Source organism: Alligator mississippiensis, chromosome 10 (assembly GCF_030867095.1).
Source record: "Alligator mississippiensis isolate rAllMis1 chromosome 10, rAllMis1, whole genome shotgun sequence".
In the NCBI taxonomy this organism is placed as follows: Eukaryota; Metazoa; Chordata; order Crocodylia; family Alligatoridae; genus Alligator; species Alligator mississippiensis.
In genome coordinates, this window is record NC_081833.1 from 6,437,731 (window position 1) to 6,457,113 (window position 19,383).

The window sequence follows — 19,383 nt, forward strand, 5'->3', positions numbered from 1 at the left end:
AGGAGGGGAAACGAAAGCGCCGGCGCACCCCCTTTCCTTCCAGCCCCGTGGGTGAGCTCCCCTCTTGGGCAGCCCGGGATGGCGAGCAAAGCCCTCCCCGCTTGCCAGATGTTCGCATGCCCCGAGCGGGGAGCCAAGTGGAGCCCGTCGCCCTCCGGACTCACCCCCGCTCCCGAGGGCACTTACTTCCGACTCCCCTCTCTTCTCTGCCTCGTGCGAGCGGCCGTTCCCGGACGGCCCCATCGCCGTCTCCTGGAGCCTCCGGCTCCTCCTCACAGCCCTGCCATCCCGGCTGGCTGTGCCTTACATTCTCCGGCTCCGAAGGCTTCCTGACGATTTGCATAGTTAAGCCGTAAACTAACCACAACATTCCTCTTCCGATTTTGCAATCTGCTGGAATAACACGGTCGCTCTGAGTCGATGAATCATGATCTATAAACCACAGTTCTCGTCACCGGAGCTCCCAGTGCTGGCTGCAGCCTGGGTGATTAATCTCCGGGGATGCCAAGCTTAACCTACGGTGCACTGCTATTTATTTTCCAAACTTCCAGACCCCTCAAGAGAGCTGCTGTGTTCCTGCCTCCCCTCCCCGGTCCTCCGCGGGTGGAAACGTGAGGCCCCGACAGAGTGCCGGGACAGCCCTCGGCGATTTGCAGGGACCGCGGTGCCTGGAGGGGGTGGCGCGTTTAACCACCGAAGGGAGGCCTCTGGCACCATCCCTACGAGGGAAGCACTCACTCTGCGGCGCCGTGGAGCCCTCAAAAGCCACAGCAGTTTGCTCCGTGCTGGGCACAGGCTTGCCTTGTTCACCTGTCCGCACGGCGGGGGCAAAAAACTCACCTCCACAGCTCCTGCCAGCAGGGACACCCTCCTCCTCTCCCCACTTGGCCCGCGTGGATCCTCACCGCATCTCCCCCCTCGGAGATGAACCTTCTCCTCAATCGTCTCTGGAAGATTATTCCCCCCTCACCTTCTCTACCCACTGAAACAGGTCTCTCCCTCCATCTTCAATGCAAGCTGGGCCTATGCCATCTGACCCTGGAGAGCCGGTGGGGTGCAGGTGGAAGCCGGGATGCCAACAGATAGCTGCGCTGTGCTCTGCCAACAGCGAATGCAGCCTTCTGACCCAGCACTGGAGGCCTCGTAGCAGCAGAGGCTCCATGGAGAGGGTAAACCTTGCCCCTCGCCCCCATCATGGAGCGCAGAGGACATAAGGACTAACCTGGGAGTCGCATCTCACCCTGCTTCAAGTCTACCAAGCACCTGCGACAGCCCCACAGCAGAGAGAAAAGGGGGATCACGATCTGCGACATATTTTATATATATATGTTCCAGGTCAAATTAGTCACATCAGTTCCAAATCACACCGACTGATCAGATCTCAATCGTTCCAAAACCTGAATGGACTGAGCAGGCAGAACTCAGTCGTTCTAAACCCCACATGTGGTGCTACAACCGGCGAGCATCCTCCATCCCGGACTCTCACCCTGGGACTTCAGATACTCCCAGATCCATTGGCAGGCATCCTACATGCAGGCCCAAGCCTGGAGGTCTTGGGACTCAGATGCTCCCTACACTTGATCTGAGTCAACTGATTTGCTACTTTTTTTTAAATTAAAATATATTTCTATATATCTATAGATGTATAGATATACATATATATCTAGAGAGAGAGTTATCTATATACATCCTCTGTCATAAACTTTCCATCACACATCTTAAACCACGTTCAAAAGCCCACGATTCCCGTTGCAACAGATGTACCCACTCCCCTACGCCCCTGCCAACTGACCGGCTGCATGCCTCAAACCAAGGCAGCTCCCTATCTCCCGGGGCCCTTTGGGCATCCCACCCAGAGCTGCCCATCATCCCAAGGGCAGCAATTTGTAGCTCTGAGAGGGTGACAGGAGGTTCGAGACAGACGAAGGGAAAATGAGATCTAGAACGAGGAGTGTGCACCGCGGACAGGGGAGCGGTAAATGCAAAACCCACGCAGAGATCACCACCAATGCCTCCAGCCCCCCTCCTCCAACTCCCACCGGGCGGCACTCATTTGTTTGTAAATGAGCGGCTGATTTGCATATCTGATCTTTCCACTGCAGCCCCTACCACTGGTCCCCGCTGGGCAGGACTGCTTGGGAAACGGAGAGTGGGAGGGAGAGGTCCCAGTACTTGCGAGAAGTATTTTTCCCTGCTTAAATTTTCATCAGAGCATCCTCTCTCCCCCAATCCCAATCCAGCCCTGCCCAGGGTGCCTGTGGCTTTTCCAGTCCGTCCTCTTTCCTGGATTCTCCATGGGAGAACGGCGAGCCCGCCTCAGTTTCTACCCTGACCCCGAGGGCACTGTCTCATGTTTTGCAGGCTTGACCTATGCGGGATGAAGCTAAACCTTTTCCACTCTCTCTGCCCCATCTGTTGGCTGGGGATAATAAATTCCTCTCTCTCGCATGACGGGTTAGGAGGCTCAATTCACCGGTGACTGTAACATTCCTTAGCCCTTAGCTGGAGGATCCTATATCACGACTATTAAGGGGATCTCAACAGATCCCAGAGCCATGAGCTCATTTAGCCACTTGCACAAATTCATCATAGGAAGATGAGACCCCCTCTGACTCCCCATTTGACAATGAAGAAGATATTAAACTCCTGCTGGGTGCTGAGCAAGGCACGCCTAGAATAAAAGCCGTAAGCCACGCGAACGTGTTTCGTTACCTCTCCGAGTCATTCCAAGGCACTCGTGGCAGGGAGGTTTTGATATATTCCCTAGTATTAATAGCAAGGATTTTACAAACATTGCCATGGGTCTCTTGCATGCTCTCCCTGGCATTGCAGCGACATCGTCGAAACCTCGGAGATGGTATCACTTTCCAACCAAATTTGTTTTGACAGCGATTTCTAAAAGGGCTCCAACTGACCAGGGAGCACGCTTCTCCCTCACCCCCATTTCACATGACAGCTCTATTGGCGGACAGCATTCCTCCCCGCGCACAGCCAGATTGGATTTGCCTTCGGGTGACTTCAGGAAAATGGCATTTATTATGTTTTCCGTTGGCATCTGCCAGCGAAACAGGCTCAGGCCGAGGTCACTGTGTGCAACCGGGGACTTGCAAATTAAAAACAGCGCAAAGATGAGCTAAACCGAGGGGGAAATCATGGCGATGCAGGGAGCCCCGGGAAGGGTGGGGTTTTGCATGCCTTCTCGAGCTTCCAATGGCGGTGGGGGGAGGCAGCACCGGGGCCTCATATGTATAGGCCTATATGGGTGCGAGATAGTTTGTCAGCCAGCCACCCTGCTCTCTCCACTGACCCCAGCAGGACTCGGCGCAGGTCTGTCCGTGTGGGATCAGGGCTGGCTGTGGGCCCAGGGGTCACCAGCTTGTACAGCCCAAGTAGAGCCAGCAAAGGGCTGTGGTGCCTTTCCTCTCTTCTCTGGATACACCTCTGTGATGATGCAGCAAAGGCTGATGCTCTCTGCTCCAGTACTTTCCAGTACTCCTGCTTCCAGGAGGTAGCTCCTACCTGTTCTGGGCTGCAGAAAAGGCATCGTCTACCCCAGTTAGGGGCCAGCGAATGCAGCATGCCTTGCTCCAGTGCCAAACGGCAAGCACATCTCTTGTCTCTAACAATTCCAGTTACCATTCCTGGGAGGGCGCTTGTATGCAGGGAGAGGAGGTGAATCCATCCTTGGGGCGCCTACCTGCCTATCTCCTCCTTTTAAGCAATCTGGAGGCAAGACCCCGCTGCAAAACATCCCAGAGGTCAGAGACACTAGTGCCGCTATGACTTGCTGTCACGCAGGCCCTACAAACAGTCCTCCCGAGCATCTGCCAGGCCAGCAGTCACAGGGCAGCCCTCAGAGACGGGGTGGATATAGAGAATAGGATCAGTGCCTGGGGCTTTTTAAATATATACTTATCGTGTCACTGGCTCCCCAGCCCTTGAATCTGCCGCTTCCAGGGATGGAGCGTTTCAGTCCTCTGTGCCACCCACGGGCTGCAGAGCCTCGATCCCTCTTACCACAAGTGGCACCCTCCGCTCCTGGGAGAAACCTCAAATCAAAACACGCGTCCACCCCAAACAGCACGGGACACGGCTACCGGGAGCTCGAGTTACTCGCGGCCCCGGCCTCAGCCTGGAAGCTGAAATCAGAGGGCTTGGTTCTGAAGCTACGGGGAAAAGCAAGCGCATGCCAGAAAACCCCAACCACGCAGCCGCCCGCGCAACAAGGGACCGACCAGCCCGATTCCACTGAGAGGTGCTAGCGACAAGAGCAATATGGAGCAATACTGGCCAGGAGAATTGAATAGAAACCTGCACCTCTGGTACCGAACTCTACAGGAGTTTAAAAGATGGGGTAACGAGTGGAAGGAAGGAACTCCCTTTGCCCCCTGGCACTCCCTGTCTGGGATCACTGAAGGCTGTCACGCTGGCATGTGTACAAAGGAGTCACTGGTACAGTCCCATCAACAATTGTATTAAAACTGGTAAGGGTTTCAGAGTGATTTCTATGCGGCCCTGTCTGCTGGATCCCTCTCCAACTGTACGGGGCCCTTCCCCAAGAGGGAACGTCCCTTTCCTGGATGGCTGCTGCTTTCGATTCAGAAGGGAACAGATGGGGTGTGGATAGTTGGTGGTAACAGGCTGAATAAGTGAAAAGGAGAGCAAGCCCCCCTTGCTGTCCCACTCACAAAGTGCCTTTCTCTCCCTGCACTTTGCTTTATCGTTCTCTCCATATCACGAGGCGCTGTTCATCTCTGCCTGCAGAGCTATGCCCGGCAACTCCCCCCCTTAGGAAAGGATCGCTGGCCAAAGGTGCTGGGGTCCACAGCTCTGGGGGCTGAAGACCTGCATTCATCCACAAACTACACACCTGGTAGGAAGCCCTGCTATTCTTGCTGGGATTTCCAGTATCAACTGCTTTAAGCAGCAGCATAGCTGCAACCTTTACCCTTCTTCTTGTCCCAGTGCTGTGTCTCGCATCTAATTAGCCACAGCATCAGAACACAGATAAGACACTACACCTAGGACTGTGATCTCTCCTCTAGTTACCTACGACCTGAGTGTAGGGGCTCATCTTCCTCCTTGAAGGGCTGATGACCTCAACTGGAACAATCCCCGCTGGGTTTTAAAGTCAAAAGAGATACTCGCATGAGTACAGGCTAGCAGGAACGTACCCTTAGAGCATGCGTGGGCTGCTGCTGGATAAACAGGAGCCTGTATGCAGGTGCGAACGGGCAGGGAGCTTGTCACTATGCTTTTAAAAGGCTTTATCACAGGAATAACTGAACTACGTGGAAGTGCCCGACTGTCTCGGCTGCATGTTCAAAGCACTAGCGCAGAAAGGAAAAGCTGCTAGTTCTCTGCCTGGGTCCGAACAATACCTCTTCTCAAACCGCTCCTCACCAGGACCCTCTGGGTTTTGCAGCTACATTTACGCTGCCGACAACTTACTCGGAAATAAACAGCCCCGCGGAGCAAACATGAAATTCTTCCATGCTCTGGCTCGATTCTTTTCCCAAATATGGCCGCAGAGTTCTTATTTAATTGCTAGAAAAATGTGACTGGGATTATGGGAATGTGTTTATGGCGTTATTTTTATTTTATTCCTTTCTTTGAAACGCCTGAGGGGTGCTTGGGACCGAGAGAAGCTGTGGTGCAAACAGACTGGGGAGGGAGTGCGTACTGGCACGCCTGCTCGGAGAAACGGAGCCTGGAGGGCAAGCCTCCTGCACTTCAGAGTGGCTGGAAGCCCAGCGGAGACGTTTGACTGAATTCCCACCCGGGTTTGATGCAAGGTGTTTGAATGCTTCTCTTCAAACAGAAGTGCTGCGGCACGCGCTGCCCGTGGCTCCCATACAGGTGCACAAAGACGTGTGCCTAGTACCTAAAGTCACCTTGGAGAATACAGCACCGCAGTTGGCACTGCCTGTTGCAGGTACTTATACAGCCACCATGACCATGTCTTCTTCAACCCATTCGTCCTCATGTGACCATCACTCATCCCTGTGGGGTAGAGAAATGCAAGTGCAGGGTCCCCCACTAAGACAGAGGGGCAAAGCAACTTGCCCTGCAGCAGAGCAGGGGACTGACCCCAAGTCCTAAGTTAGGGCTCAAACCACTTCCCTGCTCTCCCTCCCCAGATACAAGTGAAGCCCGAGGGCAGCTGACTCGCTGTCCAGGATGCTGGACCTAAAGTCTCCTGTGGCATAATGCTTTCAGCAGAAGGGGAGGCTTCACTCCAAAGCCCTGTAGCACACTTCTGCCCCATCCCAGTGGGACCTCTGCCAGGCGGGGAGGGGAGTGCCTCAGACCTGTGGGCTATCCAGACCTTTGCAAAAGCCTGTTGGAAAACAAAGCGTTGCAGGACTTTGCAAGCGAAGTGTGAGGTGCTCTACACCCCAGCTGCTGCGTGACGGGGAGGAATTTTGATGATTTCGAGGTGGAGCTTTTCATTTGCAAAATCGTGAGTTCTGTTCTTACTGGAAGAGAAAAAGAAATGCTCACAATTTCCCTTGGTGACAGGCTGAGTAAGCCTCGCGCTGAAGAAAAGGCCCTGCAGAGGCATTTCCAAGAAACAAAGATTTTGCTACCAAAAGCCGCTCGTCTCAAAAGGTCGGAGCCACGTTGTGCCGTCGGTTTCCAAGTCGAATCCTCGAGGGGGATTTCTATTTAAGAACTAATGGCGCACTGCGACCTCTCCCCTTTGCCGGAAGCATGCTGCTTTCCATGAGAAAGAACTCGGGTGACAAGCGGTAATTTAAAAACTGGCTCTTTTGTGGCTATGACAAAGCTTGGATCCAAGCAGGAATTGCCTGTGGCCGTATGCCTCCAGCACAGCTCTCCTGTGGGAGAGGGGATGCCGGCTCTATGGAAAGTGAGGTCACCTCGGATCCAATCCTGAAATCTGCTGAGCGTCTCCTCTTGCAACGGGAGCTCCCAGGCTGAGGACTGTGACACAAAACCCAGGGGGTGAAACACCACGTTTATCTCGGTGCTTAAAACGGCTTCCACTACCCCAGTGTCCAAGCTCTTAATACCGAGCCAGTCCTCCAGGTATGTTTTGTCCACCCAAGTGCTTGTCTTGTAGGTAGCACTACTAGTTACAGGTCATTCAAGAAGGCACTCAAGCAAGGGTTTGAACCTACACCTGCTCAGCAAAACACCTGAGCACTTTGCAGGACAAAGTTTGCCGCAGGGCACCTTTGAGAATCATTTTTGCAAGGTACAGGCAGGGATTTGTACAGAGGGGCAAGAACTGAAACTGGTACAGAGACGAACTCCCAACCAGCCATATATATCTATATCTATAATTGTCATTATATCTATATCTATATATATATAAAATGACAATCCAGTAGCAGGTCTGGCAAGGCTATATCTATATATATGACAATTCAGTAGCAGGTCTGGCAAGGCTATATATATTTTATATATTTTAACATTTTATATATATAAAATGACAATCCAGTAGCAGGTCTGGCGAGGCTCCGCTACCTGTATTTAACAGAGCCGTGGCTGGAAAGCTGGTGGCAGCGTTTATGCGAAGACATACATGGCTTGCTGATAAAGTCAGACCTTGTGTTGGCCATTTGCATTACTGCTGAGTGGCTACAGGGGACACAAAATAGTTTTCCTGCAGGCCAGGGACAGCTATCAGTACCAATAACTAGATTTTGGTTCTGGCAAAGGGGCAGGGTGGAGGGTGGGTCTGGAAACATGGTCCTCCAGCTGGCAAAGAACATCCCTGGAAGCCCTTTGCCAGGTTTCCAGCTTTATCTGTTGGCCCATGCCAGCTCCAGCACCACTAGGCTTGGGAAAAGGCCCCCCCATTCCCCTCTGGAAGGGGGGTGGGCCACTCACTTTTCCATCATTCGAGTGAAGGACGAATCCTCGAAAGCGGCAGAGCTAATGAGCAGGCAGCTCTTTTGCTGTGGAATATCTGAGAGCCGTCTGACAGCAGCGCCGAGGGGGATAGTCATGACAGCATATCCTGTGGGCCTGCCAGGGATGGAGCGCGTGGGTTTTCGTACTTAGTCAGATTACTTCATTCACCTCTGAATCATCCCAGCCATCGGCAGTTGGCTTATCTAGCCTCTGATCGGCGAAGCTGACCACAGGCCTAACAGCTTCGCTCGGCAGTGCCTCCCCCTCCGTCTCGCAGTGGGGCGAGGATTAGTGCCAGGGGCTCGCCTTCCCCGGGCTCACTCAGCAGCTGAGTCAATCCGTGACTCTGCCCGGCGTGACACGGCGCCGCACTTGCGCCTGCTTTGTGGCTGTGCATTTCAGAGGGATGCTTTTGACTTCAGGCTCCTCCATGAGGGGAAACGGATCAGCAGATCTGAGGAACGGCGACTGAGCTAGATAACTCCCCCGTGTGGGCGCTCCGTCCAGAGCCGGAGCAACGTTGCTGGGGAGAAACGCTCCGCCTGGAGCAATAATTCCAAAACAAAGTCACTTGTCTCCCAGAACAGCTACAGCCCAAGAGTTATTCCACTACAGCCAGGCCGGATAATTTTCCTGCGCAGACACGGCCTGATGCAATGCCTGTCCAGGCTCAAATCCGCTTAACTGCGTGAGGAGCAGTCACTCCTGCCACACACTCCTCACAAGGCCTGGAAAGCATATGCATCCCGATCCCACCCAGGGAGACCACCTGTGTGTTTCTGGTGTAGGTATGTTCACAACAGCACATAAAACTTCAGCCAAGCTTGGCCGTTTCTGCTTTGGAAAGGGCACACTGTATGTTACATCTATTTTTTTTTTTTTAAGTTGGAGCACAGTACAGGGGCTAGATTGGAAGCTTCTGTGTCTGGAAAGGTGGCAAATGGTGAGCATGTAATTAAGTTTATGCTTGCTTGCTCTCCGGTGCTAGGATGCTAAGACTGGACTTTCACGGTTACAAATTATCCGCACGAGGATGCAGGTGGCGGTGTGCTGCAGTGTGGTTTCTGACCCGAGTTATTTTGCAAAGGGGATCAGTGTGTCAGGAAAGCCGGTGGGTGTGCGAGTGCATGCAGGACAATACAGCAAATCTGCCCACCTTTCATTCTTTCAATTTAGGAAAAAGGAACTGTTTGGTGAGAACCTGTTCTGAAATTAGAAAGCTGAGCCCTGGCTATTATGACCTGCACAGAAACTCGATCACACGAAGCCCCTGATCTTGGCAGGAAATGCACAGCAATAAGTAGCAGCTTTATGAGCAGTCTCCTTTGCCAGGGGACAATCAGCCAAGCTGCTATGGGATTTTTTTTTTTATTATTATTATTATTATTATTATCGTTTTAATAAGTAGGCCACAATGACAGTCTTGAGCAACTCGTTTCCCCGCATACTTATCGCCAAGCCTCCCTTAACCCCGCAGCACCCATTAAAAGCAAGGGAGACCAACTTTTCCAGTACAGGACAATACACAAAAACACCACCAGCTTTTGAATTGTTCGTGCTAGCGGGACTTTGTAAAGGCATCACTACCTCACTCCCGTCAAGAGTTTGGCTGTACGCTCTGGCAGGGCAAGAAATACGGTTCTTTAAAGAGAATCTATTAAGCCTCTGCTCCTGACATGTGAAGTCTTTACCATTCCTCCTCCTGAATGGCAAAGCCAACACTTCAACCGCAGTGATTATAGCAAAGGCTGAAAAGATGCCCCAAGTTACAAACAAGTCACTTGGAAGCCCTCTTCTCCCCTCTCTCCAACCATGGCTCCTAAGAGAGAGGTGGTGTCCCTGTACACCTCACCTGATTAGACCACTGCTTGCAGCATGGTCCCATGTTGTTTTCCTGGGACAGCCCACACACGAAGGTTTGGCATGGCATCAAGTTTAAGGCTCGACAGAGGCGAAGGAAACACGTGCCTGACGCCCACAGGATTTCAATGGGATGCAGATGACTAACTCCAGGTGATGCCTTTGGAAATCACACCCCAAAACAACTCGCCCTCCCAGCCCTGCCTAGATGCCTCTTCCTGCACTGCCCTGGACATCTCTACTCTGCCCAACCCGGCTCACGTTCTCATCTGCACATGGCATACCTTTTCCAAACTGGCCTAACAAGCCGCAACGCTCTTTTGACCCAACCCCTTGCCTACTCCTCCTGCAGACGAGCTCTCTGATGAACTATGGCCCAGATGAAACAGGTACAAATGACTGCAATGCAACACTCAAGAGCTACACATGCCTCAAGCTCGGGTGCTATGAAGACTCATGCTGGTAGACGGATCCACCCACGTGGCTCTCTTGAAGGAGCTAAGTCTTACCACACCACCTCTTGCTCTTCCTATGGTCTCCCTTGTGCTTCCACTCCCCTTTCCCTCTGTCTGTTGACCCTCACCTGTTGAATCACGTCTGGATTTAGGGCCGGACCCTACCGATGGATCGAAGCGGGCGCAGCCTTGACATGGTGCACTAAAGCCAAGGCAGCAAAGGAGTGACGCAGATCCGATGGCAAGTTCTAAGCACCCACATGCAGGAACCCAGGGCCAGATCACACGAGCTGGTGTAAATTGGTGTAGCCATGCCAACGGCAGGTAACAGCTTTTGATCTCTCTGCGCTCAAGAGACTTTGTAACGGCTTCGCTATCTCCCTCCCCTCGTGAAACGGCCTCTCTCCTTTTAAATCCACAGCATTCCTGGTCTTCACCATCTATGCAGTGAAACATCTGCAGCCTTGGCACATTACAAATCCCCACCGCTTACTTTACTAGGCTGGGGCAGGTCTTGGAGCACTTCCAATTCCAAACACCCCATCTTTATGAGACTCCAAAATGCCAGACAGGTGCCTCCCCCTGATCAGGCCTAGCCCCATTCATTAACACTGAACAAGTGCTGTGGGACCCCCAGGAACCAGGCACGTTGTATAAATACAATACGCCAAGTCCAGTAAATACAGCCACACGGGCAGTGAGAAGGAACATCGCCAAGCCAAGGAGGATGGCAAATAAACCTTCTCACCCCCTGCTTGTTACTTGCTCAGCTCAGCACTGGGACCAGAATTAGCTGCATGTCTCCTCTACTAACAAGAAACAAATGTGTCCCGTGTTCTAGTTGCTGTGATCAGACAAAACAGACCAGGGTAAACACTATAAAAATGTGCTGGAGGGAACCACCCTCTTTTTGCAGGAAGATGGGCTGGATAATCTAATAGGGCTTTTCTATCTCTAACTGATCCCTCTCAAAAGAGAAAAAAAAAAAAAAGAAGGAAAATTGAGTCCAGTCCATGGTATTTGTCATGTGCTAACTATTTTGATGCCATAACACTGCAGAAATCAATGGGAGCAAAGCTATCTATCTCCCAATCGGAATCTGTGCACAAGTGTTTCTTTTTATGGCAATGGATCATCATGAACCGCTTAGGTCAGTGATGTTATGGAGCAAGAAAGTGCAACATTAACCAGTTTTTCCATCCCACTCACCATGTTATCTAGAGAGATCCTCCCTTTGCATTCACTGCCATTAGTCTAAGTTCCCAGATGTTCAGGATTTGCCAGCATGTTTCTACTAGGCTAAAATGTGGATCAAGATGCTCAGAGCTGCCTAAGTTTTGGACAGTCGACTCCTTTAGGCAGCCCAGAAAAGCTCGGCAGCAACATTAACGTCTACCCAGCCTTCTATGTGATTTCTTGATCACCAGTTCAAAGCCAGGCCACATGCTGCTGACAGCCAAGAGTAAATTGCTGCCACCCAAAACCTCTTCTTGGGTGTCCATGTGAAAATGAAGCTGGAGGGCTCAGCTTGCCTCCCCAGAAACAAACGGCCATGTCTGAGCATGCATCACCACAAAACCACTGCCGTCATCAGCGTGGTGCCAGCCATCTCAGGGAGGCCAAACTCCTAAATGTTGCATAAAGACTGAACCAATCTCCTCACCCAAGAGGGCTGGGAGTCTCAGAGTCATGAATCTGGCTGGCTTCGCACGAGTCTGGCTGGCTGTGTCTTCTACCTGGACTGCATCTATTCTGCGCGAAAAGGGCCTTCAGTCTGCAGGGTCCTTCTCAACACCCAGAATAGCTTTTTGGTTCCTCCACTGGCATCCAGGTGGGAAGGCCTCACTGCAGACAGTTCCCTCGGAAAGATAGGAAAGATCGTGGTATCACTGCGTCACCCTAACCTGCGGCTTGTGGATAGCGGATGTTAATTCCTGCTGTTCCTCGGTCACAAGGAACAAACAGCCTCGTGCACCGCTTCCCTCCTCTTACCTGGTTTTTCCCCCGCCGCCGGTAATTTCTTCTCACAAGATTCTTGTAGTTTTCATTCTTCTTTGTCAGGTAGTAATAGAGGACGCAGTCCGCCACCGTCTGGAATGAGACATGGGACTTTAAGTGCACGGCCTTTTGGACACCCATGTTCTTGCCATGTGAACAGTGTGTGCCTGCATGGATGCTACCTTTGCAAGTGGCCCTGACGCAGCTGGGTTTCCTTCATTCGTTGGGAGATTACACAAGAGGAAACTCCCATGTGTATCGCTAGAGGCTTTCCCTCCAGACCTCAGCGTGGCCCAAACATGGCCTGAAATGCAGGTGGAGCTCTCAGCCATGGGAAAGAGCAAATGTGGATGTCAAGCCCAAATACATGCACGGGGCATGCATGACCAGGTCCTGGCAGCAAGCTACTCCGTCTAAACAGCCAGCAAACTTCTACATAGCAAGCTAGGATCCCATCCTGTCAGCATGCCTTCCGCAGAGTACTTCCCAGGCACGGACAGGGAACTGAAGAGAAGTGGGTGGAAAAAAGCTTAAAACACCCTCATCAAAAGGTACAGGAGACCAAAATATTTGTTATGGTTATGACTTCCTAGCTTTCTGGCACTTCCTAGCTGTTTTAGATACAGTGTGAAAGCCTGGACGGAAAGGGCTGGTGACTAAATGCAGTGAAAGAAGGGGGTGTAAACTGCTTCTTGTGAGTCGGGGGTTCGGGTGCTAGGAGGGGGATGGGGTGGGACATTCATGGGAGGACAGAAGCGTCTATAAAACAGATTCTGAGCATGAAATGGCTTCTTTTCTTCAGTCCTGATCATGCACGCGCACACGCACACACTCAGTCAGCTGTGCCAAGAGCTAAGATCATGCTATACTATTAGGTTATTTAAGACACCATTTAAAGATCTATTAATTCATTATCTGGAGCCACACTTTGCGTCTCTCTCTGACTGCCATCACAACAGGATAATGGATGCATTCACCGCTCTAATGACAGCTTGCTTTATACAAACAGGGAGCCACGTTATAGCTCGGTACCATCCAAGTCCCAGTACTCTCAGCTTCACGGCTGCGGAAGAACTGGAAAGGCTGTAGCGAGATTCACAAGCCATGTGGTTCGCCAGGTTCCTAGAAGCCTCTTCTTCCATGGGCCTGCCATTCATCTGCTGCTTAGGACAGACGGCTGAGCTTTCCAGCCTGTTATTCCCAAACAGTCTCTCCTGCTGGAGTCAATTGGCTCAGACTAAGCTGAAAATCTACTTGACAGCCACTGAAGAGGCTCCTGCAGTCAGAACTGGGTTTGCTATTCAGACAACCGTGATGCTAAGTAGCTGCTCTCGTTACAGCAGCATCCCCTCCTTAGGGTGGGTGTCTGCAGGGCTGCCCCGCTACTGAGCAGATAGCCTGGCTTGCCCTGGAGTGAGACAAAAGAGCTGCTATATTTGGGGGTGATGTTTCAAGACACCTCTTCTATTCATCCAATTATTGGGGCTGGGCATTGTCAGTCAGAGCAGCTCCTCGATGGATGTACTCATCTGCTGGCTGAGACAGGGCACCCTGTTTCAGTACCACGCGCTAAACAGGACAATTTCTGTTTCGTCCTGAGATGTGGCCATCTAGCTGAAGGGAGATGCCTACGCAAAGAAAAGCAACTGCTGCAGATGGAGCAGGGGGTGGCTGAGACACCAAAGCAGCAGGCGTGCAACGTGCAAACGTCCCAAGAACCCGAGCTCCCAATCCGTTCGAGCTCACGGAGCCCCTCTTCTTTCCACCCCCATCCAAGACCATGCTGCGTGGGGTCTTCTGGACAAGACCATAGCAAACAGTGGCCTTGTATGCCCTCTACATACACGGTGGTCCCAAAGCACTTCTCAGAAACAAGGGTTTGCCTGGGCCAGTAATGATTCTTCCAATTAGCTGCAGCCTTGTCAGTAGTTATCTACCTCTCCCTGTCCCCTGTCCCTCCTGGCTGCTTTCCCATCGGGCCACTGGTATACAGGTTATGAATGGACTCCGAGTCCTTTAGGAAAGACGCTCTTGAGCAGCTGAACGTGTTGCAAGGGAAGGTGCTGGGGAATGGAAGACGGCAGACAGACAAGTCACTTGGTATCCAAGTGTGCAGACTTACCTTCCTGTCCAGAAATGAAGCGATCAGCCCAAAATTCTTTGGATGCTGCATGAACCTACAAGAGCGAGAGAGGGAGGGTTAGAGGGGGTGCCGGGAGGCGTCTCCGCTGCTTCTCCATGTTTGCCTTTCCGATCCCAAGCCCTGCCGCTGCGGCTGCCTCCGTACCCTCTGCGCTGGCACAGCCAGCCTCGCAGAGCCTGAAGTCCGAGGAGAACAGGGGGGCCGACCTTCTCAAGCGGCTCATTGGCTCGAACTGGTTTGAGAAAATATTTATTTGTCCTGCTGAGACGGCTTCCCAGAAAGACCAGACCTTAAATTTAGCCCATTCGAGTTCTGCTGGTTGGAAGGAAGAGAGGGTGGGAGGGAGGTCCTCATATTTCGGCTTCCATTCCCCGGATTTTCAGGGCAGGGAGTGGGAGGGCAGGGGAAATATGACAAGAAGCTTCAGCATCTTGAAGCCAATAGCGCTGCGCAGTTGTCTCTGGCGCTCCGTTATATCATATCCCAGCAAAGGCTAATAATTACCTCCTGTCTTGCCAGCCCCTCTGGGGCAGAAAACCATGACTGCTTCTAGCTTAGTGCCAAATAAATGAGAGAGAGCACGGGAGCTGGAGACGGGCAACAAATGGGTCCCCTGTTAAAATCAAATAAAATTAAAAAGTTTCGCCAACGAGTCCTGACAAATTACTGGGAAATCATCAGGCATAACTAAGATACTGCAGCACCGACAGAGACAGCGGGACGTGAAAGCCCTTATAGAAAGCCGTGCTCCTAGGAGACATCCAGACATTAAACACGTCTCAGTAAAGAAGCCAAAGGGTCACCAGCCAACTTCCCCTCAGCTTTACGCCCAGGGAAAGGAGCCAGAGCCCTGGTGCCGACAGCCAGGGTTCACACCAGGATCTATACTGGGCCTTGAGATGGTTAAAATCTGCTGGCTAAAAAAATTGTCTGAACAGAGGCGTCTTCACTCCCCTCTACCAAACCCTGGCTCTCGGTGCTCGCTCAGGGCAGCACAGTGAGTAGCTGAGCTGCACAGCACCAAACGGAAAGCGCAGCTTCGTCCCATGTGTTAGCTGGCAGTCAGGGGGGAGCCGCAGGATGAGGAGTGGTTGCACGAGAGGACTATGGAGGTTGTCCAGGGCTTCTGTGCCTTTGAGGAAGCCACATCTGGTGGGCACAGGCTGTACCCGAGTGAGAGCAGCTAACAGATGCTCTGGGCACGCATGCTTCCCACAGGGGAAGCTGCCTCCAGATGCAAAAGGAACCTCTCACCACAATGTCCTTTAACAAGGGGCTGTACAGTGAGGTCAAAAAAGTGCCTGGCCTAAACGTACCCCTAGGCTGCAAAGGAAAAGCCAGCAGGTGCCTTAAAGGAACGTGAACTCAGCTGCGGAGCTCTCCCTTGCTCTGGATGGTCTGCGCTGAAACACAATCCTCTTGTCCCATGGCACCTCGGGCACTGGGACAGGAATCCAGCTCGGAGAAGTCCAGCACGATTTGCCCTGGCAGAAACATGCCCCTTTCCAAGCCCATGTTGCTCCCGGAGCAAGTGGCTCTAAAGACCCAACGTGACATAGTCAGTCCCGAGAGCCTTTACGGGGAACAGAGTCACGGGACCTGAACACTCGCTGACAACCTGCGGAAAACCTCCCGCTGGCAAGACAGACGGGCAGTCTGCTGCATCCCATGAATGCAAAGGGCTGAGCATCTGCGTGGAACAGGCCTGCGGCTCAAAGCCCCAGGTCTGTCACTGCTTCCCTGCGAGGCCTGGAGCAAGCTGAGACAGGCTGCATCTCTTGCCACCACTGTGCAACTCGCTGAACTCCTGGGGGCATTCCCAGACCAATGCAGGTGCAAGACTCAGCCCCTGATTCTCATCCCCTCTGCACCAGCTTGACACCTGGGACAACGTTGACATCCCTGGAGTTACTCCTGACCCACATGCACCCAAGTGAGGTTATCGTTGGGCTCCAGCTGCCCCGACTCCCTAGAAGCAGCTTCGGCAGCAGCAGACTGAAACGTGGTCAGAGCTGCAGCCGGCACACAGCTTTTTGGGGGTGGAAAGCAAATGCCACCGGGGCACTGGGAACGTGGGAGGCGGTGAGCAAGGAGAGTGGATCAGTGGGAACACATCTCTGGAGCTTACAAGAAAGACACCTTTAAACTTCACCCATTTGCAGCTGCCAGCTTTGTTACATAAAGTGCCTTGAAGTGTGAATCTATACAAATTTAACGCCACACTCTGGAGAGCTGTTCTGTGGCACATGATTAAAAAAGAAAAAAAAAACCCCCAAAAAAACAAAAAAGGAAAAAACAAAACCAAACCCAGGAGAAACAGAGATTCTCTCAGAAAGCGGGCTCACATCACAGCGCTGAAGCCTGGCTGTCATGTAGTACACGGCACAAATAAATGGCTGATCAAGGAATGTGGTTTTACTGCGGTTTTATAAATATGCATGACACTGGCACATTCAGAGCGCAGCAATGCAAACAACAACGTGCCTTTCAAAGTCAGGGTTCGCCAGGCTCCTAGTGCTCAGAGGTACTTCTCTTGCCAGGGACAAGCTGTACTTTCAAAGAAAACCTTATTGTCACCAGCCAGGGTCACGCTCTCAGTCTGCGCAGGGGCTACCTTTCAAACCTTTCAATGATGTTCATGTGCAAGGCTGAGTACCAAGTCCCAGTCCTTAGCTGGGCCTTCTGGATGCTGCCACTGTACAAAATAACAGAGAACGCCTTACTGCTAATGGAAGCACATGGCCAATTTGGGGACAGATTCAAAGCCTGAAAAAAGAAGGCAGGATGAAGCTTGAACCCCGTGGTAATCTCTCTTGAGCTGGGTGTTTATTTGGTTAAATTTGCTTAGCTTCAAGACTGAAAGGGCTATTTCTAACTGCTGTGATGGTGACTGGGGCTGAGCGGGTTGAAGGGGAAGGATCCCAGTTAGTTTCCATGGGGTTGGGAGAGCGTTATAGACTGAAGTTTGGTTAAGCAACCATTTGTGGATGCCTTTAAATTGCATTGTACGTGTGCCGTGTGTTTTGCAATTTTGGGACAAATATCTTGGTGGTCTAATAAAAGATGTCACCCCTACCCAGAATTCGGATTCCTTGCATTTTGCATGGCACACAATGGCAGAAATGAAATGATCGCGCTCACACAATGCGGTCACGCGTGGAGTTTTCCAGGGCTATTATCAAGGCAAGACCCATTGGGTGTTCCTTACATTGAAGCTCGAGTAATTACCCTGTTCACCGTGGCAGAGCAATACTTGCAGGTCTGAGAGCATGTCAGATATTTTTAAAAACAGCTAAAAAGTCACCAGAGTAATAAATAACCAAACCAAGGTCATCACAAAGGGCTTTTGTGCATCTGCAAGTGTTTTGTTTCAGCTGCCAGCAGGAGTAACCGCCGTGAAGAAGTTCCCTCAAAGGCACGCCTGGCACAGATAAAGCTGGGAGAGACCAGGTGTCTCACAAATAGTCTCATCCGGAAAAGTGTTCGCTGTAGTTTCCGCTTCGGTGAGGGGCAGATAAGCACCAAAGCGGGGCTGTCCAACTCATTTTGCCCCGTGAGCTGGGCAAAGCACCGCTGACGGCACAGCGGCTCTGGAACGCAAGGGGCGGATGTTGCTGATGCTCATCTCTCTTTTTCCGGCTGCCAACCGCAGTTGCCTGCAATGACCCAAGGCCCTGAATGTGGCAGCTGGCAGGGGCTGCATTCATCCCCCAAGTTTCAAAGCCATGCCAATAAGCCCTGCAGGCCATAATGTAACCCCTTGCAGGCCACACGCAGCCCGTGGGCTGCCAACTGTGCAGCCCTGGTCTAAATTACTGCCTGTTGGGACCGTGGCCATTAAACCTTGAGCTATCTGTTGCTGCCAAAGGAAGCTGGAGAAACTGCACTTTTCTAACCGCCTTTTGGAAATAATGGAAACCTGACCAAAAATAACCTCTGTGGCCTTCCTGGCAGAAAGTGGCCCCAGAGCAGTGGGCTGATGGCCCTCTCCCTGCCGGAGATCAGAATCGGAGAAGCAGGTCCCAATTCCCCAAAAGGGCACCCATAGCTCTCCTTAGACAGAAGTTGTCCCAACCAAAGCTTGGCCTGAGAAGAGAAGATCCAACGTGGAAACATGGAGCAGGTACCTGCGGGGACGGCAGCTGCCAGCTAGGTAAGCTCTGCGACAAGGCCAGAGCTATAAGGGAGGAGTGCGGTGGAAGGCAACTGGAAGATGAAACCCGTGGGTGTCCGGACAGATTAGTCTGACAATCCGAGTCCCAGGAGTCTCCCTAGACAACTGCAAAGCACGCGGTGCCCAACAGGACGGTAACCTGGCGTTAGCAGGATAAAAGTGCAAGGCACCAAGTATCGTGTTTTGCTGACCTTCCCTTAACCCGGCCCATTTAATGAACTACATGAAAGCATGAAATGAATTGTTTTTCCTAACAGAAAGAGCAGATTTCCAAGTGGACGGGTGCCCAGACCGTGTGCAAAGGGGCCGTGGTGAGGGTGTGCCAGCCCTGAAACCGTCCACATTCACGTGCTAATTACAGACAGGGCACTGACTCTTTGCGTCTCAACGATTTAATTTTATCTCTGTGAAATCCACGCTGACCCATCATGACAACCTGGGCTTATTATTCAGTCTCATGACTACAAGAAGGGAGGGGGTAACTTCAGTAAGGAAAGATCAGAGTTAAAAAAAGGGGACTTAAACAATCCGGGGGGCTGGGAAGGGGGTGGCCAGCCCTATCCCTAGGTCTGGGAGTAAGTTTCTAAGCTATGACTGAACTTCCTCAATCGCTGGCCAGCTGCCTCTGCCTGAGATCGGCCCAGAGGCTCTCTGCCAATGTGAGAAAACCTTGTCTTGCGTACACTGAGGACCCGTTTCACACCCCTGTGCCCAGGACCAAACACGAGGCACGTCCACTGACTGTGCCACCTCTCCCGGAGCTTTTTCCATTCTCACGTGCAGCGTCTCCAGTGTTTTGTGCGCTCGTGTTTTGCAAAGCCAAACCCTCATCCCAGCTACCCGGACACGCTTCTCAGCCCTGCCCACGT

The 19,383-nt window shown here is 52.0% G+C and overlaps 1 protein-coding gene across 22 annotated transcripts in view; it reads right to left on the reverse strand.

Moving 5' to 3' along the window:
• NCOR2 (nuclear receptor corepressor 2) overlaps positions 1-19,383 on the reverse strand; it is a 336,324-nt gene that overhangs the window by 100,965 nt on the left and 215,976 nt on the right. For 21 of the 22 annotated variants that reach the window (XM_019486693.2, XM_019486694.2, XM_019486692.2 and 18 more), the window contains exons 13-14: positions 14,320-14,374; positions 12,192-12,290 (exon numbers count right to left, since the gene is read on the reverse strand). In XM_019486693.2, the coding sequence (XP_019342238.2) occupies positions 12,192-12,290; positions 14,320-14,374 (154 nt within the window). Of the gene's footprint in view, positions 1-186; positions 302-12,191; positions 12,291-14,319; positions 14,375-19,383 lie in introns of those variants that run through there. The other variant, XM_019486711.2, reaches the window with a different exon arrangement.